The 24,524-nt window shown below is 35.8% G+C and overlaps 1 protein-coding gene across 1 annotated transcript in view; it reads right to left on the bottom strand.

Moving 5' to 3' along the window:
* Positions 1 to 147: 147 nt before the first annotated feature.
* LOC113054593 (multiple C2 and transmembrane domain-containing protein 1-like) overlaps positions 148 to 24,524 on the bottom strand; it is a 33,555-nt gene continuing 9,178 nt past the window's right edge. Inside the window, exons 2-20 of the mRNA XM_026220247.1 lie at positions 22,671 to 22,785; positions 22,417 to 22,559; positions 21,951 to 22,030; positions 21,475 to 21,598; positions 16,988 to 17,158; positions 15,924 to 16,054; positions 15,608 to 15,794; positions 13,327 to 13,420; positions 12,053 to 12,155; positions 10,139 to 10,241; positions 9,724 to 9,825; positions 9,506 to 9,580; positions 6,955 to 7,074; positions 5,451 to 5,570; positions 3,874 to 3,930; positions 2,468 to 2,577; positions 2,266 to 2,375; positions 1,995 to 2,092; positions 148 to 1,912 (exon numbers count right to left, since the gene is read on the bottom strand). Of these exons, the coding sequence (XP_026076032.1) occupies positions 1,841 to 1,912; positions 1,995 to 2,092; positions 2,266 to 2,375; positions 2,468 to 2,577; positions 3,874 to 3,930; positions 5,451 to 5,570; positions 6,955 to 7,074; positions 9,506 to 9,580; positions 9,724 to 9,825; positions 10,139 to 10,241; positions 12,053 to 12,155; positions 13,327 to 13,420; positions 15,608 to 15,794; positions 15,924 to 16,054; positions 16,988 to 17,158; positions 21,475 to 21,598; positions 21,951 to 22,030; positions 22,417 to 22,559; positions 22,671 to 22,731 (2,061 nt within the window). The 5' untranslated portion in view covers positions 22,732 to 22,785 and the 3' untranslated portion in view covers positions 148 to 1,840. The remainder of the gene's footprint in view (positions 1,913 to 1,994; positions 2,093 to 2,265; positions 2,376 to 2,467; positions 2,578 to 3,873; positions 3,931 to 5,450; positions 5,571 to 6,954; positions 7,075 to 9,505; positions 9,581 to 9,723; positions 9,826 to 10,138; positions 10,242 to 12,052; positions 12,156 to 13,326; positions 13,421 to 15,607; positions 15,795 to 15,923; positions 16,055 to 16,987; positions 17,159 to 21,474; positions 21,599 to 21,950; positions 22,031 to 22,416; positions 22,560 to 22,670; positions 22,786 to 24,524) is intronic.

Genomic DNA, 24,524 nt, shown 5'->3' with positions numbered 1-24,524 from the left:
TTTTTTATTTTTTAAAAGAAAATTAAGCACATTTTAGTACCATTAATAAAAAATTTAATAACATTTACTTACATTTCTCCTCAGTCAATTTCATTACTGCAATGCAAATATATTAATCATAAAAAAATTCTAAATACATTTATTTTATTGTAAAGTGTTTATACATGATAGTGATAGCTTGCCATCAGTATAGGAGCACTGTGGAGAATTACATAGGCCTTTAATGAAGTGAGAAGGGAAACCCAAGACTGGTTTAAATTCTCATTAATCTTTTTTAAAAGCCCAGGCCATGTGAGAGACTGCCCTTTTGCTACTTTAAAAAGATGCCCTTCATAGCTCAATTAGTCCGTCCCGATTCCCAAAGAAGCATTTAATAAGGAAGAGATTAAAGAAACTAATTATAAACCTTTCATTTGTTACTGGGAGATGGGCCTTCCAGTTGCCCATATGAACTTATTAATGGAGACACAAAACTCCACCTGCATGATGACTCTTTCATCATCTGTTACTGTCCCACCCCCGTCCCGAGAAATCTGGATTAGTTGCTTGGATGATCTTGGACAAATGATTAACAATCTGCATTTTAAAATACTGGATTATACAACGTCATATGCACTTAAAACCCCATGGCACCATGTTTAACTGCATGTATGAATTTGTTTTTAATTAATGCATTTGTTTCGTTCTGTAAGGTGCGGTTAAAGTCATCATGGAATCCAAATTGACCCTATTTATTCTTGTCTTAATGTGAATGATTCATTGGTGGACATTGAGCCAAAAAAAAAAAAACCCTTAAAGAGATCCAATCAATTCCTGATGGACAAAATCAAATCCTGCCTTTCACATACAGTACAGAAGTAACATAGATTGGCTTCATCATAAAATACAAAATAAACCACAAACATTCAGAAAAAGGTGTATTATTTCATAGTTTTTGAAAATAAATATCCGAAAGATCACAAAGAGAGATTTTCATTAGTTGGTTTCAGCCCTGTATGAAGATGCCTTTTCTTTTTCTTTACATGTTCACAAATAATTCTTTCTAATAATAATAATTGATCTGCTTGAGTATATATGCTTAACAGTTACTTGCTCATAGATCATTGACAAATCATTAAGAAGCAAAACAATGTACAAATATTACAATAAAATACAATTTCATCATAGCACATGAACAGTGATCAGCATAAGACATCTGTCATGGATAAAGAACAACATTTATACTTAGAACAACATGTATATTTATATGTATAGTTACTTTTCATATGCACGTGTACATTCTTTCCATTTAAATGCACAGCGTGCAGTTTCTCCCTGTGCTTGTGGATTGAAAGTTATCCAAGGACAATTATATTATAGAGCAACCTCAAGGTGTAAAGTTCACTGTAAAGTCTTGGGGTGTTTTCAAAAAAGACTGTTGCATTTATAACATTTAACTGTGCAGACATTTGCAAAATAACATTTTCAGGCTGATACTTTTGCACCAGAAGCCACATTATATAGACTCAACATTTAAAAAGTCTAATTTGCTGTAGCTGCGACCAAGTGGTAGGCACATGTTTTTTGAGCTATGGTGCTCTTATGGGCGACACAAGTTTGAATCCGGCTTGCAGCATTTTTCTCTTTAAATAAAAAGGTTCATAGTATATATATATGTTTATATAATACAAAATATATTACATGAACAAGTAGGTTTTGAGCTATTATAGTTGTGCAAATTTGAATAAATAATAATAGAAATATATCTCCTTTTTAAAGATTTGCAACCCTCACAGTGTATTGTACGTGAACAGTGCTTTGGAGGCTGTTGATTCAGAAACGTAAAGTCCCAGTTCAGCATCTATCCGGGGTTGTTCTTCCTTTTCTTGCTTGGACTCAGAGAAGTCTCCGGTTTGAGCTCTTTGTATTGAATCTGATGAGCACATTTTGCACAAACATGTTGTAAATCATGCAAAGGAATGAAAATACATCACTAATCATCATCAATAACTTACCAGCTGGATATCTGATGGAACTCTAGACAGGAAGTCCAGCAGCTCGTTGTTCTCAATGTTGTAGGGGTTCCGAAGTTTTTTGGTGAATTTATTGATACCTGTGCGGGACATGCATGTTCACATCCTACTAATATCCAAAATATTGTACCCTTTAAATCATTAGTATGCAAGATCTAATGATGCATCTCTATTTAAAGAACATTCTGCAATTATTCATTACAACAAACCATTGGGAAAGTGTTGAATACACAAAAGCAATAGGAATTCTCACCCCAGACCAGCACAATGTATCGTAGTGGAATAAAGTATATTAGTGTGGCACCGGCACATAGAACCGTTATGGCTAACCAGCTCAGAAAAGGCACAGACCAGTTAAACGTGCTGAAAGAGAGGAACCATGCATTCATTACACAAAATTAATGCTACAAAAAAAATGGAACATCAAAGGTATGAGTAACATCTAAGCTTCTCACTTCTTCACTCTTTCCCCAAAGCAGGCCACTTCATCCAGAGCATTTTGAACTGTTAAGATCACATCTTGAACTGCGTAGAATTTGTCCAAGAAGCCCTTTCTCTCAGAGTCCTGTTGTTTGAATGCACATAACAAGTTACTCAAAAGAATTAGGAAAACTTCTAATAAGGTAACATGATTTTTTAGTTGTGTTATGAGAAATGAAAGACATGGGGGTGGGGAAGCTTTTGTTTGCTGTCTGGTGTCTCTTCTTTTTAGACTAAAAGGTTACTTGGTGTAGCTTAACACAAAAGCAGCAAGTCTCCAATCCCAAACCGCAGCTTCATTAATATGGAACGAGGGCCTCTGAATGGAATAATGTTAAACATTAGATTTAAATTCATCTCAATCAAATGTCAAATGTTTTATTTAAAATATTGGAAATCAAATTTGAATTGTGAGCTTTCCATATTCTTTAACTATTCATAGTGTTTTTGAATTTTCTTATGGGATATTAGACCATAAATATCGAAATCTTGTTCACGTGGTGCGTAAATAGATTTTCAATAGCAAGTAGCAATATTCATAAGAATAAGTTACTACGATAAAGACACCTGCTAATGTTTCTGAATAAAAATACAGTTTCTTATAAGTTCATAAAGAAAATGTGAATTTTATTTACACCATTTTATGGGGTATTTCATGCTTGCTCTAATAGATTGTCAGTAATCATTTTTTCAATTAAATATAAGTGATTTAAACCATGCTATCTTGTGTTTTTCCTTGTTTGATGGCGTCCGGTTCTGCACCCCAGTCCTCACCTGTGTCTCTGGTCACATAAATCAGTGGGACTGGCTGCAAGTTGTGTTATTCTTTCTCCGACAACTTACAGAGTCAGGGTTCAACAAATCAATTGTCCCCATAAATTAGCAGGAACAAATTCTGAAAGCTTGGAGAGTGATACCAACCCTCGCTGTATTTTCATGGTAAGCTAAGTGTAAACATATGTCCAGGCTTAGCCCGGGCCTATGACAGGGATCCTTATGAATGGAAAACAGGTGTCTGGGTCATTTGTGCCAAAATAGCCAAATTAGCTCCCACGGTCAAAGTTCAGGCCGTTAATGGCTGCCTTGTGGCACACAAAGGGTTATGGGAATGCGAAGAATGGCTGGAGTTAAACATCTGCAATATGTTTATATATTTTGCAATGCAAGCCTCAGGTGCAATTGAACTAAAGCACTGACACATATATTAAACTGTGTTTCTGTATGCCAGTCTTTCAGCTGTCCTCATGAGCTTCAGATAACACACAAGAACACAAATGATAGTGCTATTCTATACAGAAACATGACCAAGTGATAAGAGGAGTCTAAATGAGTTGACAAAGAAATAATGACGCTACATTTCCACATAGACATGTATGGTTACCTTGTCATCTTTGTCATATTCTTCATCCACATCCTCGAGAAGGTCCTCCATCGCTTCCTATCAAGCAACAAGAAAAATCACAAATGTAAACTTTTTAATAACTCAGTTGTTTCTGTTAGAGTGAAAGCAGCATTGAGGTCAATGGAGAGCAAATAGAAACTTTGCTCTCCTGCTTCTCCAAAGAAATATACCCTAGAAATCTCATGCTTGAGCTTCACCAAGATACCAAAATCTGCAAAAGTCAATATGAACTTGAATCACAATAAGTATGAGATCTTCATATTAACGTCACCATTTCTCATTAAGTTCTATGCGCATTCATTTTGTAATAGGAATATTCTGACAGATGCATTTTCATGACCTTCCCAAGCCACCCCTGATTACTTGATAATAAAAAATAAAATGATAACAATTGCTATTTAAATCATTTCTGAATCTGAATTTTATCAGATAAAAACTTTCCATGACTTTTTACCATTTTATTAATTTTCCTGACTTTTCCAGGCCTGTAAATCACAATTTGATAACAATGAGAAGAACCCTGTTTTATACACTCAACATCAAGAATCATCTCATTTGTATTTTTCTCATCAGTTTTTAAAGAAACATCTGAGATGAAGTTGATATCTAAATAAAACTCGACTGAGAATTCCAGTGTGTCTCTTGATCAATAAAAAAATTATCCTCAGAGCAAGAACCTTTTTGCTCAGGGGAGTTTAGAATGTCATTTAAAGACTCACGTTACATCACATACAGACTGATGACAATCTAATGCCAACTGTTCCAACATTTATTAACCATTAGGCCACATTTGAAAAACATATGCATACGGCTCACATTTGGGACAGACTGTATAGTGTTGTCTATCTCCTGAATGTGAAAATGATTCTCTCTCAGTGTGTGTCATGTGTCCGTCAACTGAAATCGAGCTTACAAAAAAAATAATTCATGCTGGTCAATATGATAATTTTATATTTTAATTTGCAAAGTAGCAGAAAATTATTATTTTATTGTTTTGAAATGTATCTGATGCATATCGCCACTGACTCCTGATACTCCTGAATAAAAATGTAATTCACATTTTGATGGCTTAATTGGGAAGCGAACTCCCTCTTCAGAAACACCGCTCACTGAAAGTCATCAGCACTCATTTAACACCATTTTAACAATTAAAAAAGGAATCAATTTGCAGGGAGCTCTGTGTACACACTTAGTTTGATTGGCAACATTTCACGATGGCATGAAATTAGTTTGACACATTTTAATTGGAAAATGCGATAAGCAAATACACCCGGTAAGTGGGATGGCACGTTTAAGAACACATATAACTGTACTACTTTTAATTACCTGAAGTAATTGGAATAAAAACATTCAATTCCAGCTGTGCACAATATAACATAACTGTTTTATAAACCAGGAATTGTTGATGGTTAGTTCAAATAATGAAAGATATATGGGTAGGGTGAGACGGTCATATTTCCTGTGACGGCCTGCGACAGCCATGTGTTTGAAATGAGCTTGAGATAAACGTCACACATTTAGCCCTCATTAGACTCAACATGCAGAAACTGACTCACCATGCTCCCCTCGTGCGACTCCTTCCCCGAGGCCAGCCGGAAGTAATTCCAGCTCAGTAACAGCAGCAGGGACAATGGAACCATGTAGATCTCAAAATTCCAAACCACCACCACAAAGATCTGAGCAATCACAACCAAAAGATTCTTTATTAAAAGTATCATTTTATTGATTAATAGATGTCTTGCAATCCATTTTCATTACAATAATTCCTTTATAATAAGTTACTACAATAACTGCTAATGGTTATAAATAAATATACTCCAGTTAATATTGAATATTTGATAATAACATTTAATATTAATCATCACATAAAATAATATAATATAGTTCTATAGTTGTATACTAATAGTTCATTATAATTACTGTGTATGATTTCAAAGTATGTGACAGCTGGTGATATAATTCACAAAATTAGGCATCCATCCATCAATCCATCCATCACTTAAAATCTGTGGATTTTGTTAATAAAGTATCATTTAAATAGTATCAATAAATAGTATCATTTTATTCGGTAACGATTCATTAATATATATATATATATATATATATATATATATATATATATATATATATAATATATATACTTTCTATTCATCATAGGAATAAATTACTTTTTGCCATCACAGGAAATAAATTACATTTTAAAATATATAAAAAATAAAAAGAAAATATATTTTAGAAAATCAGTTTATTGAAATTGTAATGTTGTCACAAAATTTCACTTTTTATGATTTTTTAAAATCAAATTAATACAGCCTTTGTGAGTATAAAAAGAGACTTTTTCAAAAGCTTAGTATATACGTATATATATATATATACACATTAGTGTACATTAGTGAATATATACACACTATATTTGTGTGTGTGTGTGTTATACAAGTATGTATGTATTGATGTTCACAAAGGCTTTGAATGTGGTTCATCCTATCTGATATTAGAGCTGGAACGGTTTCATAGTCTTTGTTATTGTATTGTAAATGAGTTTTACTTTAAGTTTCCATTCATAGTCGTAAACCCGTGCTGAACTTCACTGTTTAAAGAGGGAGGTCAAATCTCGGTCAGTTCATTTCCATGAACAGGTACAGATGAAAAGGGCAAAGCGAATCTATTGTGAGGGCGACTCAGAGTCTACAGCGCCTCCTTCAGGTACAGGAAGGAAGTGAGTAGATGGAGTGTGTGAACCGTGTGAAGGGCTGTTGAGGTGTTCGTGGGGGGCTGGGGGCGTGGGGGGAGGTCAGGCACGAGGCCACAGAGAGAGAGCACATCTACTTGTTTTAGCTCAAGGGTTCTTCAGCGCTAAACTACGAGCACACTTGACACATCACAGCCCTTCAACACAGAAGAGTCACCAAACACACTCAAATCATATTATATACATTCTCTGCATCCATATATTTATTCTCTAGACTAGACCTATCTTTTAATCTATAATACGTGAGTTTGAGTTTCTTTGAGCTGTGTGTATCAATATGGTGTTTGTTTCTGTGTGTATTTGCCACCTACCAAGAAAGCACATAAACTCCTGCGGGGGGACTCCCATTGAAAACAGCTGTTGATGTAGGAGCCCACGTTAATGAGGAAGAGGACGCAGCGCTTCACTCGGTTAAAATTCTGCTGCAGCATCTGAGAATGTGAGAGAGAAATTCAACCAAAACAAGAGCTGTTAGCCATAAACTACAGCACAGCCTCCTTAAAAATTATGAGCATTTTTGGAGAATACTGCTGAATAGCAAGAAATAGGAAATATTATATCGAAAATGTTACTGAAATATATTGATATATTTTATGTTTATATTACATAAATATATTTTATGACATATATTCAAACCAAAGGAATATAGAATATATTAGAATAGGTCTATTTTATATAATTTACTTGTATAAGAACTATATTATGTATTACCTTATATTCTCACAATTCTATATATTGTGCAATTATATGAGTTGTATTTTAACATAGTACATGTATTTTAATATAGTGAAATATTATTACAAATCCCTATAACTTTTATATATTAAATATATTTTAATTGTGTATAAATGTAATTGAATTGTTTTACATTACTCCAGTCTTCAGTGTCACATGATGTTTCTTTCAGAAATAATTCTAATAGGGAGATTTGCTGCTCAAGAAACAATAATAATTATTGCTGTCTAATTTTTTTTTTGGGGGGGGGGGCATGCTAAATTGTTTCAGGATTCTTTGACGAATAGAGAATTCAAAAGAGCACTGTTTATTATCTTTTATAACACTAAATGTCTCTGTCACTTTTGATCGATTTAACATTATCAATTTGTAACATAAACGTGATGAATCTTTACACTTTGAATCCATTTAAGTATTTATAAAAAAAAAATCTTACTGACCTCAAACTTGTGTGCACCAAAAAAAAGAAACACTTTTATACAATAAACATTCCAAATTTAGATTTTGTTACATACTTTTTTTATAAAACATAAATATTATTCTCTTCAATCAAAGGCCAAACTAGTGAAAATGAAACGACTTCTTCTTGTTCTGATTCGCATGATTAACACAAACCAGCCCAAAAGGTGCACTAATCTCATGGCATATCAAAAAAGGAGCTAAATGTAATCATCTCCATAAGTGACGGTGTGACTGACAGCTGGGGTTAGATATACGGCCGAATCCGCGGTTGAACTCTTCACTGAGACGGGCATAAAGGACTGAAGAATCGGTCTGTTCTGCTCAATGCGCAGCTTTGTGACAGCGTCTGATTCAGCCCAGCCCCTCCAATTCAGCGCTTTTGTCACGCAGGCACATCGAGAGAGAGGACAATGAGCAGGCACAGCCATAGAGCCGCAGCCGGGCCCTCTGGGGTGGCCCCTCTCCTCTCATGAGGGCCGGCTTGACATTTCTATTCAACACCTAGAGCGGCAGGGCAAGGGGGAAAACGCAGCGATTCAGCGCTTGCGCCCCCTGTCCCAAACACCTCGGCCTATTGTGTGGTGGGCATGGGACCGGCGGCACTCATTGGGGTGGTTTTGATTTAATTGCAGCCGTTGAATTAAATGAACAGTTTACCTAAAAATTAATATTATGTTATTATTTACTCGCCCCGATGTGATCTCACACCCGTGTGCTGTTATTTTATATATGGAACTCAAATGTATCATAAAAGCCCCATAAAAGTTGTCCGTATGACTTTTGTGATTTACATTCAGAGTCTTCTGAAGCATTGTTATTGAAGTTAACTAAAGCAAAACAAAAAAAAAATCATTTTAATTAATTGAAATTAACAATAGGCAGCAGCTAAGTGCAAATAGTGATAGATGCTATTATCATAACATTATGTGCTTTACTACCTACACCACTGCAGCTGTTGTATAGCAGGCGTATTTTGAAATCTTGTGTAGCCCAATCACACGATGGTGGGCGGAGTTAGTGTAAATAGACACTCCGTTAACCCGTTAACATTAATTGAAAAGGAATCTTTTTTACTTAAATTAACTAAAACTGAATTAAAAATGAATTTTAATGAATTAACCTATCTAGACATAATAGAAAACTAATAAAAAAAGACGAACAGACAAAATGTTTCAAACAAATGAAAAATGAAAACTGAAAATACAAAAAGATAGATAAATGACAAATGAAGAATAATAACTGAAATAAAAACAAAATATAAACATTTGTAAACATATTTAATTTTAGATAGTTGCCAAGGAAACATTTCTCAGTGTTATTCAGTTTAATCTGATGTACTAAAATAACTAAAACTAAAACTGAAATAAAAACTGTATAAATGAACTATCAGAAAATAATAACAATTAAAAACATAAACTAATTAATAAAATTATTATTTTATTTATTTTAGCCTTTTTGGAGTTTTTTTAACCACTTTTTCATTTTATGGACACAGCTGTGTAATGATTCTTCAAAAAAAAAGAAAAAAAAAAACTTTTTGTGTTTTTTTTAGTAAAATAACAGCACGTGTTTTGTGGAACGATTAAAAGGGGAGTAAATAATGACAGAGGTGTCATTATCTATGAGCTAATCTTTTTAATGAATAGTTAAATTTTTTTATTTTACCTGTTTAGAGACTTTGGACTCCTCTTCGATGTACTTCTGTTCTGGTGGAACGAACGTCCGCAAACTGGCTTTCACCTTGAAGCGATAAGAAGCACTATGATTTGTTTTAATTAGCGCTGGAGTTCTCTATGCATCAATAATTACTGCATATTCCACAGTGTGGAAAAGCGCAAACAAAAGACACAACATCCAGCGCTCTGGGCGCAGTGCACACTTACGGCGTTGAAGATGACGTCTGCTTCGAGAAAGATGACCCCCTTTGTTGGCCTTGTCAGCTCCTTGTTTTTTAAGACGTAGGCCTTCTGTTCACTGTTGCGGATCTGTGTGAAGAAGACGTGACAGCCTGCTGTCTGGCGAAGCCCCAGCGGACCCCCCTCCTCGGCTGACCCCTGATCTCCCAGCGGCAGCATCAAACAGCCAGCCGCACATCCCCTCCCCATCCCTCCCTCCTTCCAACACTTCCAACTCTGACAAGTACCTGCTCATTACCAGCATCCCTCTGTCACAGAGACATTAGCCAGGCACCGGGAGGCCTGGCTGTGTGTGCTTTTAAAGACCCGCCACCGTCAATCTCGTTCAAACACATCTATAAAAGCGTCTTTAAAAACACACGTGGATTTCGGAGAAGCTTACGTTTAATAACGGGATGGCCACTTTACCCAGGAAATCAGCACTGCGGTCTCTGTCCTCGTCGTACACGGAGATCTCCAGCACTGAGTGAATGTCTTTCACGTTGCTGCAGGGCCAAAACAAACACAAAACTAAATATACAGAATCATTCTTATTCTTTTTCGCTATATAATATAACAAAAACTGTATGAAGTCAACATTAAATGGAATTTGCAAAACATTTGAATGCCATAATGTGGCGCACTTCTGTGGGAAATTATGGAGGGTGGTACTTGACATCAGGATTTGATTGGATGATAATTGGTACCTTAAATCTTGCTGCCTTTTTTAGCTCAAGGTGTGCTATAAAAATTTTTTGCAGAATACGTTCCATTATTATTGATTATAATATATGGAGTTTACAATTATACTAAAGGCACAATACATTATTGCAAACAGGAATTTGCAATGCATTGAAATGCCATAATGTACTGTATGGAAGGTTATTTGTGAGTTTATATCGCACAATTTTTTTCTCTGAAATCTTAGTTTGCATCTCAGAATCATGAGAAAAGTCAGAATTGTGAGATTTGTGGTCAGTTACCTTTTTTACTTTTTAGTGCCATGGCAGAAAAAAACTTCCATAATAAAGTGACATATTTCTGAGTAAAATTCTGTAGGAAATTATGATCGATCTGCTATCTGTCCATTTTCACAACATTGCATTGATACCTCAATTCCACCACATTCATTTTTCTTTTTTCTTTTTTTTTTTTTTTATTAATGTGTGGTTTAATAACACTTCTTATACAGTTCTACTGATATTGGAACTAGAAGAATTAATTTATGATATTAGACAAAAGAGAAGAAAGCATGCAAGAGATATTGTGATATATTGCAGGTAAAAGTGTTCCTGTGGCTCAAGTGGTAGAGCATTGTGTTAGCAGCGCAAGGTTGTGGGTTCGATTCCCAGGGAGCTCATGTTAGGTAAAAAATGTTAGCCTGAATGCACTGTAAGTTGCTTTGGATAAAAGCGTCTGCTAAATGCATAAATGTAAATGGTGATAGTCTCACTAAATTACTAAAACTAAGTCAGACCAGGAGGCCAAAATTTAATAAACAATTGGTGCAAGGATGGACTTGCTAGGCCAGCAGAAAACCACCTAAACATCCTCCAACAACAAATGAATATCATCCAAGAATCATGATGATGTTTACTGCTCTGTTCATATTTCTTAAAGTGCTCCATTATGGATTTTTGAAAATGACCTTTCATGTGTGTAACACAGCTCTAAGTGAATGAAAACATCCTGCAAAGTTTTAAAATCTAAAAGTGCATCGTGTATAAAGTTATTGTCTTTCAAAAGAAAGAGTCATGTCTGAATCATTGAAACAAGTCGTTTTTAAAACGAATCCCAAGCTGTTTCAGTCAACATGAAACTTTAGCATGTTGCCCGCCCAACTTTTTGGTCTTTTCCAGTTGGTCTGAATAAAAATGCAAATGTTTTCTTTGCCACTAGGTGCTGCTTTTGGAGCAGTAGAAATAGCGGTTTCATCAGTAAAGTTGCTTTATCAGGCATTAAAAGCTCACGATGAAATGAAAATGAGACCAATCACCGCAGATTAGCATCAGGCAAAGGAGAGGTTTGGAATAATGCATCGTTGAGCAAATTGTTTGGGAGTCGTTGAGCAAGTAAGTAAAAATAAATGCACATTATTAGACAATGAAAGTGTTTTTTGACCTTGCATGCATGTCGACTTGTTAATAAGTGAATGGGATACATTTTCATTTGATGTTTTCTATAATGTCATATATTACACAATCAAGCCAAATTACAGCTGATTGGTTTTGTAAATGTGAGTCCAGGTGACAGAACAACTTCATCAGCTGTGGATATTTCTGCTGGGAGCAGCGGTGGAAGTGCATAATGAACTCACAAGGTGAAGACTTTATTCCACTCAGGATTCAGTGTCTTGTAGACCGTGTGTGTCTGCAGACGCTCGTTACACAACTCTGCAATGCAGAACGGGTCGCTCTTTCCTGAAACAAATTGTTGCATTCAAACAATTTAAAATACCTGAGCGAGATATGGTCGTTATGGTCAGTTTAAACTGATATCTTCATTTAACTTCAATCACAATTTTAATTCATTGCAAAAAATAATAGCTCTCAGCTCGTGTGGGTGAATTTTCGAGGGAAAATAGTGTACAGGAGCTAAAAATCAGATTGGAAGACTAGTCTTTTTAAACCTTTTTTAAGAAAGGCACAGAAGGTGTGTGTGTGTGTGTGTGTGCAAAAGCTTTTTAAAAGCCTTTGTCTGTCCACCATAGTGTGGTATTAGAAGAAGCATGAAATCAGAGCCCATGAGGTGGGCCGCTTCTGAGAGAACCGCAAACCGCAAAAACTAGATCAACTTATGAGTGAGAAAAATATGAAATTAGGAGACTCCTCTCTTCAAGACGGTCATCTTTGCATCATACATCTCCTCTGAAAAATCTGGAAAATGCCTGGGAAAGTCTTATAGACCATCCAGTTTACAGTCCAGGTATATTTTAAAGGTGTTTATACATCAAAAAGAGTTGGATTTATCCCCCCCCCCCCCCCCCCCCAAAAAAAAAATATATATTTATGTGTGAATTTATTTTATCAGAAATATAGTAACAACTGTAATAAGTATTATTACAATATAAAAGAACCGTTTTTATTTTTAATATACGGTATTTAAAATTTGTATTTATTCCATAATTAAAACATCTAATATGCTGATTTGCTGCTCAAGAAACACTTATTATTATCAGTGCTGAAAACAGTTTTTGCTGCTTATTAATATAATAATCTATTATTAAACTATTAAATGTAATATTTTTTGTGGAAAGTGATACACCACTTTTAAATTGACAGAATATTTCACAATATTATTGTTTTAACTGTATCTTTGAAAAACATGCACACACACACAAAAAAAGCTTGTTTAATACATTTGGCAGAATTGATCAGAGAGTCATATGTAGTTAATTAAATGTTTTAAAGCATAGCATAACTACAAAAAATATAAGTATTTTTTCACTGCAGAAATTAGATACTTTCCATGAGTTTTCCAGGACATAGTTTTAAAATCGCCTGATAATTACAGGTTTTTCGAGACAGTAAGAATCCTGCTTTTTGTTTCACTGGGCACAAATGAACACAGGAAGTGACATACGACATTTACCTGTGACATCAGCAGCCATCAGCTCCTCGGCCCGCAGGATCTTCACCTGCACGACTCCGACATCCTTCAGGTTAAGGAACGACCTCAGTGGACTCTGAAAAAGATCAAAAACCCATCACTGAGGCCCATGCCTACATTCAAAGCGCACAATCTGCCGAGCAGCAATACACCCATATGTTTCTGACAGCTCTATTTTGGCCCTAACTTTCTCTAATCCCCCGTCAGAGCCACTCGGCTGTGGACACTGAGACATAAACATTGAGCCGCCACGCTAGATTATCTGGTGGCTCTCACGAATACATCTTGATTATGCAGCTGTTATGAAAGAAGGTCAGTCTGCATTGGTGGTGAGTTTCTGTAAGCGGTTCACTGACCGGCCCTCCGGGGGACAGTGGCAGGACAAAGACAAACCGTGAATAGAGAGGACAGACAGCTCTGAGAGGAGCGAGATGTCTTTGTTTTATATGAGTTACTCCACTGTTGTCCAGTTGTGAACGAGGCCAGTGTTAATCCAGTAGTGCACTGGACTGTGGTAATCTTACGCCCCCTTTTGGTCATAGAAGTGTACTGCAGAATAGAGCACTACAAGATTCTGCTGTAATTATTTGATCATTTGATACAGTTAAAACAGTTATATTGTGAAATATTATTCCAGTTTAAAATACCTGTTTTTGATCTGAATATATTTTTTAAATGTAAGTTATTTGTGTGATGCACAGCTGAATTTTGTAATAATATAAAACCAGGGCCGTCGCCAGAACAAACCAAATGGGGGGGCATTTAATTTTCATAGGGGGGCACACTTTTTTTAATGATCTGAGACAGACCATAACATAAACCCATATTAGGCTATAACTAAAATAGACCACAATAGTCTTGTTTTGTTGAATTATTCAAATAAAATACTTCACCGTTTGATCTCAACGTCTCTGTTTATTGTCTCTTAACATTTCCAAAACCGCCAAAAATTTATTCTGAGATCGCATGCAACGCGCAGCTCAGCTGCGAATAAACAATACAATACTGTATGCTTAACTAAATGAATTGCATGATTTATATATACATATACTACTTACACACATACTGCATATTGTAATTTGAATTAATAAAACTACTAAAACAAAAATAACATATTGAAAGGTCTGCTGCTGGAGACTTGCCATTGGCTGTTGTATTTGAATAATTAATGAGGTAGGTCTTTGCAAGGTTTGGTTGCTGTTTTGGGATGTTTTAACAGTCATTTATGAATATAATTATATTTAAAATTATGTTCTGTGTAATAATTCGTTGAATAATGAATCGTCTGAATCATTTCTGAAGGTAATGTGTTATGCATTTCTAGTGTTACCGTTGTAGTGATTACTGTTCCTGTGAGCCAAGTTTTGCTGAAACAACGTTATTATTGCAATGATTTAAATCAACAACGTTCAGTTTCAAAAGTCTAACTGCGCGCTCACATCGGCGGCGTCAAAAATCGCTTTTTACGTTCTGCTCACGACGCTGCAGAAAGTTTCGTGAGCGCTCAGATGCTTTGGCGTAGACGGATTGCTTATTTTGAATTAAAAGTGGCCGCAAAGCAAACAGACTTGTTGATCATCTGCAGACTAACCACAAGGAGGATAACGTTATAAGTTGATCTCATTAAATGTTGTTGTGGAAGACATATTAAGGTACTTTACTTAAAATGAACGATCTCAGACACCTTGGTCCACGTATCACTTTTAATTATTTTTTATGTCCCTGTACGCAAACAGGGACACATCATAGATGCAAACGCGAAACAGCAGTAAGCTGCGTCCTCTGGAATCCTCTCAAGCGGTTGACTTCTACGTTCCGATTGGTTGCTGCCCAACCGCGTCATAGCTCATTACCATAAAGTTGCCTTGATTTATTTTAAACTCTGCTCGACGCTCTCAAAGGCCAAGTCGCGCCGCGCCGCTCCTCGCAGCTGGTTTATATTGAAAATGAATGACTTCCGGCCACTTTGACGCTCTCGACGCCGGCGGTGTGAATGCACAGTAATGCAAGTTTGGTTAATTGTTCTGTGCATTACGTTTAGGGGGGCACAAAAAGTCATTTGGGGGGGCACTGCCCCCCGATGCCCCCCCTTGACGACGGGCCTGTATAAAACCCATACTGAGATTTGAATGCTGCTCAGTGGAGGATTCAGTGGTCAAGCGCCCTCTAGAGGAAGACATGTTAAGAGCAACACTTGCTGTACAGTGTCAAATGAGCCCTTTTGTGCAGAACTGTTCTGTTTGGCTGTGGTGACGACACTCACATATCTCTTAATGATCTGCTGGCGTTCGTCTGGGTCGTCCAGTAGGTTGACAGACAGGTCAGAGATGGACACCGTGACTGTGGCGGTCAGAGTCACCAGGAGTACCAGTGTCCCTTTATCCTCCTCCAGCTCAAGTTCCAGCTCATGCGTCTTCTCTCTGCTCAACTTTGACAGGTCCAGCTGACACCTAAAATATGTTAAACATGTGCACTTCTTGTAAACCAAGCATCTAGCAATGGCGTATTGATGGGTTTGATTTCCAGGTAACAGACATACTGATAATGTGAATTAATGATATGTAGAAATTTGTACGCACTGGCCAATAAAGTCATCTCTCCTTCCAATGTCTTTATCCCAAACGGAGATCTCCAGAATGCCTCCCTCCTCGTCATACAGATGCAAGTCGAACTGCTGCCTCCACTGAGGGTTAAGGGTTTTGGGGATTGTCTGTTTGTACAGAAGAGGACAATAAGTAAGAGAGAAATAGTATTCATAAAAATGTTCAGTATACGTTTCAGCAGACAGAATAAGAATACTGTCTGCTAAAACACATAGTGAACATATACAATCTTGTGACCTGTGACAACAAGGTTGTCCTGAGGATGTGCAGATGCTGAGATAAATAAATAAATAAATACAAATGATGATTGATTTGTATTTATTTATTCAATAAATAAACATACAACAAATAATACTTTTTATAATTGTTAAATTTTTATTTATTGTTAATTATGGCAAAATGTTTAATCGAAAGATAATAAACACATTATTAATATTATTATTAGATATTTATTATGAATGTTAGTTTATAATGATAAAAAATGTATCAAAATGTAAATCTAAAACATATATATATATATATATATATATATATATATATATATATATATATATATATATATATATATATATATAATCAACATTTTGTCATTATGTGTCACAATTAATGTAAAAAAAAAATATTATAATAAATACAAATAATAAATTTAGCTGTAAATAATGCAGGCTAGGGTTATTGGTTAATACTATTTTTCCGTTCCTTGGTTATATCGGAAATTAAAATTAGGTAACACTTTATTTAAAGCCTTTTTGTATAACGGATTATAAAAGTAGTTTTAATGCATTAATTATGCTGTGTAATGCACCTAATAATGCATTGTACAATCTCATGAATAATTGTGACCACAGTTAATACATTATAACACTTATCAATTCATTGTTAGACTATGCATTTTAAATTCAGCTAGAATTGTTCACAGCAAGATATATATTACATTGCACATAATGAATAATTCTAAAGCATTACACCCTTTAATAACCCTTTTATTTGCATTATACATAAAGGCTTTAATTAAAATGTTACCGCACAGTCGCTCATACCTTACTCTTGTACTTCTGAGGGCCTAGTTTGAACTTGACGTATGGGTCGCTCAGACCGTTCTGGTCCATGGGGATGAGGTTGCGACCCTCGATGAGTCTGATGCTCACAATGCCCCTCCACAGCTGAGACTTTCTGTGCAGGTCCGACAGCTGAAGACTCTGCTGCTGCTGCTGCGCTCCACACACACACACGTCACAGGACATTAAAGGGTTACTTCAGTCCAAAAAGACAATTCTGTCATCATACAGTCATCCTCATGATACCCGAAACATGATTTTTTTTGGACACAAAAGGAGATGTATAAAGCCTACTCTTGTCTGAAACAAATGTGGCTGTAAAGCTCCAAAAAGGACAGTCTGAGCATCATGGGAGCAAGTACACTATTGTTTTAAAGTTTGGGGTACGTATGCTTGAGGTCTTGCTTCTTAAGCAGTAAATCATCGTATCAGAATAATTTCTGAATGGTCATGTGACACTCAAGACTGGAGTAATGATGCTGAAAATCCAGCTTTGCATCACAGGAATAAATTACATTCTAAAATATATTCAAAAACATGTTGCGATAATATTTCACAGTTTTTACAGTATTTTTGATAAAAGAAATGCAGCCTTGGTGAGCGTAAGTGGCTAATCTTGACGACCCCAAACTTTTGAACAGTGTACAATACATGATGACAGATCTGTCATTTTGTAGTGAACTATCCCTCAGTTTAAGACAGTGAAATGACTCCTCAGCGGGGAAAGGACTGAAAGAGTGTGAAGTGGTTTCACACACACCATGAATGACTGGGTCACCAAAACATAAAATAAAGATGCCTACAAAAAGGCATGGCCCATCACCCCAAGAGATGCATGACTGGCACAACTAATGCACCAAATAAACTCTTCATCCTCTGACCAGACTGCTGCAATTCTGACCCGTTTCTCACATTTAGGACATTTTGCACACAAACCAGGTTTTCTCTGAACATTTTGAAAAACTCAATGTGGGACAGTTTACTCAGCAGCTAGTCGGAGAATCTTGTGGCAAGCGCTCTTGCTTTTTTACCTTACTGCATCTCTTCCAGCTTCTCCTCGGTAGCATGGTCTACAAAAACAACAGAGCAGGTCAAATGTGTGACTGTATAATCAGGGGGCGAGCTTTGATTAACGCCACAGCTATTTTTGTTCTGGAAGAGAAGCTAAGTCTCTAAATCTGATCAAGCGATGCATCTTCTGTTCTCACGCTCGGTCCTGATGATCAAAGCCGCCCATCAGACTGCCCTTTAGTCTGTTGGTAGAGCATCATGTGAATTTCGATGTCTTCTCCGCCCCCCTGCACAGTGCAGCAGGTTTCTAGTGTGTAATTCAAAGTCATTTCATGAATTATGCAGATAGGACAAATGTCCCATCAGTGATTCTCAAGAGTCATGGGCTTTTTGACTTTGCACAGCAATTTTCCTGTAAGCTAAATGAGCATGTTGTGCAGGGCACAGTATCTCACAATGCACTGTGATTGATTCAACCATCCATGATTCTTTTTACACAAAATCGATAAAAAAAAGTAAAACAACTATTTGTTACTGGCTAACTGGACATCACAAACAAAATTAAATGCAACATAGAAAGTCATGTGACCACTGTGGTGGGATACTACTATTTGTAATGTACATTATGCATAATGCAAAGTTTTTTTTTTTTTTTTTTTTTTTAAGTAGACTAATAATATATACACTACCATTCAGAAATTTGGGGTTAGACAGATTTTTTATTCTTTTTAAAAAAGTCTCTTTTGCTCACCAAGGCTCCATTTATTTGCTAAAATACAGTAATATTGTGAAATATTATTACAATTTTTAGTAGCTGTTTAATATTTGAATGTATTTGCATGTAATTTATTCCTGTGATGCAAAGCTGAATTTTCAGCATCATTACTCCAGTTTTGTTTTTTTTGTGGAAACCATGAAACTTTTTTCAGGGTTCTTTAATGAACAGAATTTATCTGAAATAAAAATAGTTTAGAACATTTTGAATATATTTACAGTCACTTTTGAAAAATGTTATTCTCCTTGCTGAATAAAGACATTAATTTCTTAAAAAAGAAAAAAAAAACATACCCCAAACCTTTGAAGGGTAGTGTACAGTAATCAGATTGAGCAGATTATCATCTTCAGTTGCAGGATTAACATGCTTTTCTAAAACAAGATGACTGGATATGGAGTGAGTTTTGGTTCTTTATTACATGCGAGAAAATAAAAGATCTGAGAGAAAAAAAAAAGTTTGAGAGAAAAAGTTATCACACTGATAGCAAAAAAACATTTCATGAGAGAAAAAAGAATATTTGAGAGAAAAAGTTTTCATGCCAATAGCAAAAATAATAATATTTGAGATTAAAAAATTTTTTGAGAGAAAGTATTTTCTCATAGAACATAAAAAAAATATACATTTGAAATTTTTTAAATTATTTCTGAGAAAAAAAATCTCTCTCAAAATACTTTGAAAAAAACTCTCAAATATATATTTTTTGCTATCAGTGTGAAAATATTTTCTCAAAAAAAAAAAAGTGTTTCTCTCGAAACGCTTTTCTTTGCTCTTGATGCAATTTCTTGCTCTCGTGTCAGGATTTTGCTTTCACTGTGAGAATTGTGTCATGGGCGGGGCCACGTTCCTATTGGCCAGTCGGTTGAGCATCGTCTTGTCTTGGGAGTCGAACTGAATCATTACACCATTGTTCGGTTCACCTGCATAGATGCAACCTCTGCCTTATGGCTAGTTAAGTTGAGCACGGACACTCCAATGTTTGGGCAAGATGATGACACACAGCTGGGTGAGCAAGTTCAGTATCACTGAAGATTAAACATTAAGAAATAGCACTCATATTCATGAATGAACGTGTATTATATTATTTGCTTGCTAATCGCTAGTAAAGCTAACCAGCCATCATGCTAGGTAAACTTGCAAACTCACCTGGTTTATACTATGTTTAAATCAAATGCCAAATTAATGTTTTGATTTAGATAGTTTCACGCCTTATTTAGTGAGTAGTGAGCTAGTTTCTACCTTTGCACTTGCTAGCCTCAAAGCACCTGAAGAGTAACTGCTTGTTCATACAACCTCCCGTACAACTTTCAACTAACGTTAGTATGCATGGAAGGTGGCAACCCTACAACTAGCTAACGTTAGACAGTGATTGACATACCTTTTGAAAGATTTAAAAGAAAAAATAATTACCATGACAGTACAGGCACAAACATATTTGTGGGTTGCTAATGTAAGAGTTAGTCCTAGACCTGCAATTTACCTTGTCAGCTCTAGACCTCGGCTAGATGGTAAAAAATATTTAGAATAAGCCCCGTGTAGCTGAGTTTGTGAACTATACATGCAGTGTAGCTAAACATGTAGTGCAACAACCATACAAAGACTATTTTTAACAAAACTAGGTGGGACACTTTCAAACGGTATATCAATCACTGCTCACTACTCACTAAATAAGGCGTGAAACTATCTAAATCAAAACATTAATTTGGCATTTGATTTAAACTTAGTATAAACCAGCTGAGTTTGCAAGTTTACCTAGCATGATGGCTGGTTAGCTTTACTAGCGATTAGCAAGCAAATAATATAATACACGTTCATTCATGAATATGAGTGCTATTTCTTAATGTTTAATCTTCAGTGATACTGAACTTGCTCAGCCAGCTGTGTGTCATCATCTTGCCCAAACATTGGAGTGTCCGTGCTCAACTTAACTAGCCATAAGGCACAGGTTGCATCTATGCAGGTGAACCGAACAATGGTGTAATGATTCAGTTCGACTCCCAAGACAAGACGATGCTCACCCGACTGGCCAATAGGAACGTGGCCCCGCCCATGACACAATTCTCACAGTGAAAGCAAAATCCTGACACGAGAGCAAGAAATTGCATCAAGAGCAAAGAAAAGCGTTTCGAGAGAAACACTTTTTTTTTAGAGAAAATATTTTCACACTGATAGCAAAAAATATATATTTGAGAGTTTTTTTCTAAGTATTTTGAGAGAGATTTTTTTTTCTCAGAAATAATTTTAAAAATTTCAAATGTATATTTTTTTATGTTTTATGAAAAAATACTTTCTCTCAAACCTTTTTTTAGTCTCAAATATAATTATTTTTTGCTATTGGCATGAAAACTTTTTCTCTCAAATATTCTTTTTTCTCTCATGAAATGTTTTTTTGCTATCAGTGTGATAACTTTTTCTCTCAAACTTTTTTTTTCTCTCAGATCTTTTATTTTCTCGCATGTAATAAAGAACCAAAACTCACTCCATAACTGGATGAGGTGGCTAAACACTTCCTGAGAGCTAAAAACAGTTTGTACAGTCTTATGAGAAAAGTGTGAAACAAATCTGTCTGTAAACGCTTCAGAATGAAAACCTTTTGGATGCAGGTTGAGAGTTTGCTGGCAGATTGAATCTTTTCCACCTTTTTCCACCAGTATAAAACAACATTTATCTACCAAGTGAGTCTTACCGCTTGTCGCAGGGCCTCTCGGTCCTCTGTGCTTCTTGGGAACAGAGTGACCGCCAGCTCCAGAGAGCCCAGGTCCTGACCGGGGCAGTGAGGATCCTGAAGGTCCAACCGAACATCAAGAGGTCTACAACACAAATATGGGCTGTTATGACCACCATTAGAAAGTGGCATCTTCGTTTATCACATAAAGAAAAGAATAGTACTTTTGATAAATATGTTTAAAATGATAATGTCCAATTGTCAATATAATACTTGGTAACCAAAAACTTTAGTATTTTTGTAAAGCTGCATCCACGGCTTTAGATATCAGCATAAACTCTTAGATCACAACAAAACATTAGCAAAACTGACCTTGTCGATGTTAATCGCAAGAAACTCCTAATACATCTGAACACTGTTGTATTGTACAAAATGTATTAATGTGACACTAACTCTTGAATTCTTATATCTTTGTAGTAATGATGAAGACAAGATACCTCTGGAGCTCCAGAGAATCAAGGTACAGGTAAGCTGAGCCCATAAAATCATCTTGAAGGCCAAAATCATAGTCAAACACCTAAAATAGATTGAAAAAGAGTCAATTCTTTAGGAAGAAATATCAGAGATCCTTCTAGACTTCTTAATGACTGATTGATAACTGTTGTCAATTCTAAAAAAAGAAAAGAAAATTCAGCTCTTAAGAGTCATTTGAACTGAAGTCAGTCTACAATGTTCATGCTGTAATGCTTTGTTTTACTAAAAAGAATCGGCTCAAAAAAGTCATTCATTCAGGAATCGAAATACATCTGTCCCATTCATTCTCGAAAAAGAGTCATTCATTTGGGATTCGGATTGCACTGGTCAAGTAGATTCACTAAAACGATTCACCTCATAAGAGTCATTCATTCAAGATTCATATTATATACTATACTGGTAACAAGTGAGTAAAAGCAGTATTTTTACCTTAAAATACAGAGGCTCTTGTAAATTGTCCACTATCAGACAAACACGTTCATCCCAAACTGGGTTCAGGTTCTTGTGGATGATTTTACTGCGGAAAACTTCTTTGCCAGCAATTTTGAACTTCACATATGGGTCACTTGTTCCTGAAACATAGGAACATTATGATCTCAACATAACTGATTACTTGTTTCAACAAATCATAGAAGGAACATTAGTGGAGTATTAGTGGAGACAACATGCGCAGCAGGTCTTACCGCCTCTGTCTCGAATGGCAAGGTTGTTTCCTCTTTTCAGCACGATGTCTAACTGGTACATTGCTGAAGTTGGCAGTGAAGGCTGTGCTCCACCGTCACCAGCTGCATTAATGCCCTGAAGAAAAAAAATACATTGTCTCAGAAACCTTAGTGCAACTGATTGACAGAACCTCTTTAAATATTATGTGCATCCGAAGCCAATAATGCCAAATATAAGGGTCTCACAACTCAAAAGTGCTCGTATGATAATAAAAACTCTAACAGAACTTACACCTAGGGAGAAAATGTATGATTCATATTAGGACAGGATGTTGCACGATGCTTAAAACTGATAAACTGGTGCTCTAAAATCAGCATTGAGAACATAATCGAACTCATTATACAGACCAGGTAAAATGCTTTTTATTCTATTTTAATAGTTTTATTAGAATGACCATTTGCACTTGCTTTTATTTATCTGGACTCATTACAACACTATATCAGTGTTGTGTAATGGCATGTTGCAACGTGACAAGTGTCCTGCTACGAGTCATTTATCTGTCCACACTAAAAGCAAGAATGCTGCACAATGTGAAGCAGTCACAGTAACAATGTGATTCCACTTTGTTTTCAACATTCACAAAGACAGCACTCATTTTGTGCCAATTTTGTCCATGTATCCTTTCGTGGAGATGTTCATTAGTGAAATAAGCCTTCACTTTGTTGCATGCCACTTCATTAATTTGTCGAATCATTTGTGGTTGGTCACTTTAAATGTTAGTCAGACAATCTAATCTTGTTTAAGTAGCCAGTTCTTGAACAGAATAAGCTGTAAATAAACTAAAAAGTGAGAGTAACTGTTGTCAATGGCTTATTTTTACATAGGAAGTGAAACACTGTGTGTGTGTGTGTGTGTGAGAGAGAGATGTCAACTTCACACATCTGACAGTGCTTAAGAACATCCTGAATAAGTGATGTGGTGTTTTTCGGTGCATGGTGTAGACTAGTGGTTAATGGTTTGTTCTGAAAAGTTGTGGATTCATAAACTATCATCATTGCTCTCAAGCCCCTATCTTGGACACCTTCTTCAAGACATTTCAAGAAGATACATCATGTAAAAACTTAATTTTTTTTACTTTAGTGTAAGATGATTTTTAGAAGTTGTAAATAAAACAAATACTACTGCAGTCTTCCTATTTCAAAATGTCATGTTTAATTTTATGTTACTTGCCATTGATTTGCAATTATATGTGAAAAAACTAGCAATTTCTGTGTGAAAATGCTAATGTGTTGTTAGGGTGTCCTGTGTGTGTTCTGTGTGGTTGCTAAGGTGTCCTAGGGAAGTAGTTGCTGGCCCAGGCTAAATTATATTTGATGAAATTCTGGTCTTGATGTGGGGCTCAGATCCATTCTTCAATAATTCATTAAGGAAAAACAGCCATCTGAAAGTATTAGAAAACCACTCCTCAACAAACTGCTTGATTTGATTCGTATCTGTAGCACAAATGGTGCAAAACACGTTACATGAAGTCTGGCATCACTAATTATGTCGCTTCAACACACTATTTAAAGACCATATTTGGTGAGTACCACACACATTCTAATTCCTCTTTTCACCACTGAGTGAGAGAAGAGGTCAGAAACACACCAAATGTGTTTACAGTGTCAGCTGAAAGCAGGTAACCCTGTTTCATGACAGGATTGGCAAGAAGATAGAATATTAGAACAGGGATTCCTCTAACAACATCCTGGTGCCGTGTTTGAGATAAAGATGTTCTGATGACTGATTAGGCTAACATTTACAGATACAATATTTATCATCTTCCATTATTTCAATAGACAACATAATCTAGCATATCAGTAACATTTCTGCAC

The sequence above is a fragment of the Carassius auratus genome, chromosome 35, assembly GCF_003368295.1.
Source record: "Carassius auratus strain Wakin chromosome 35, ASM336829v1, whole genome shotgun sequence".
Classification (NCBI taxonomy): Eukaryota; Metazoa; Chordata; class Actinopteri; order Cypriniformes; family Cyprinidae; genus Carassius; species Carassius auratus.
The sequence above is the reverse complement of the archived record's forward strand: the minus strand, read 5'-3'. Positions and strand labels throughout refer to the sequence as shown.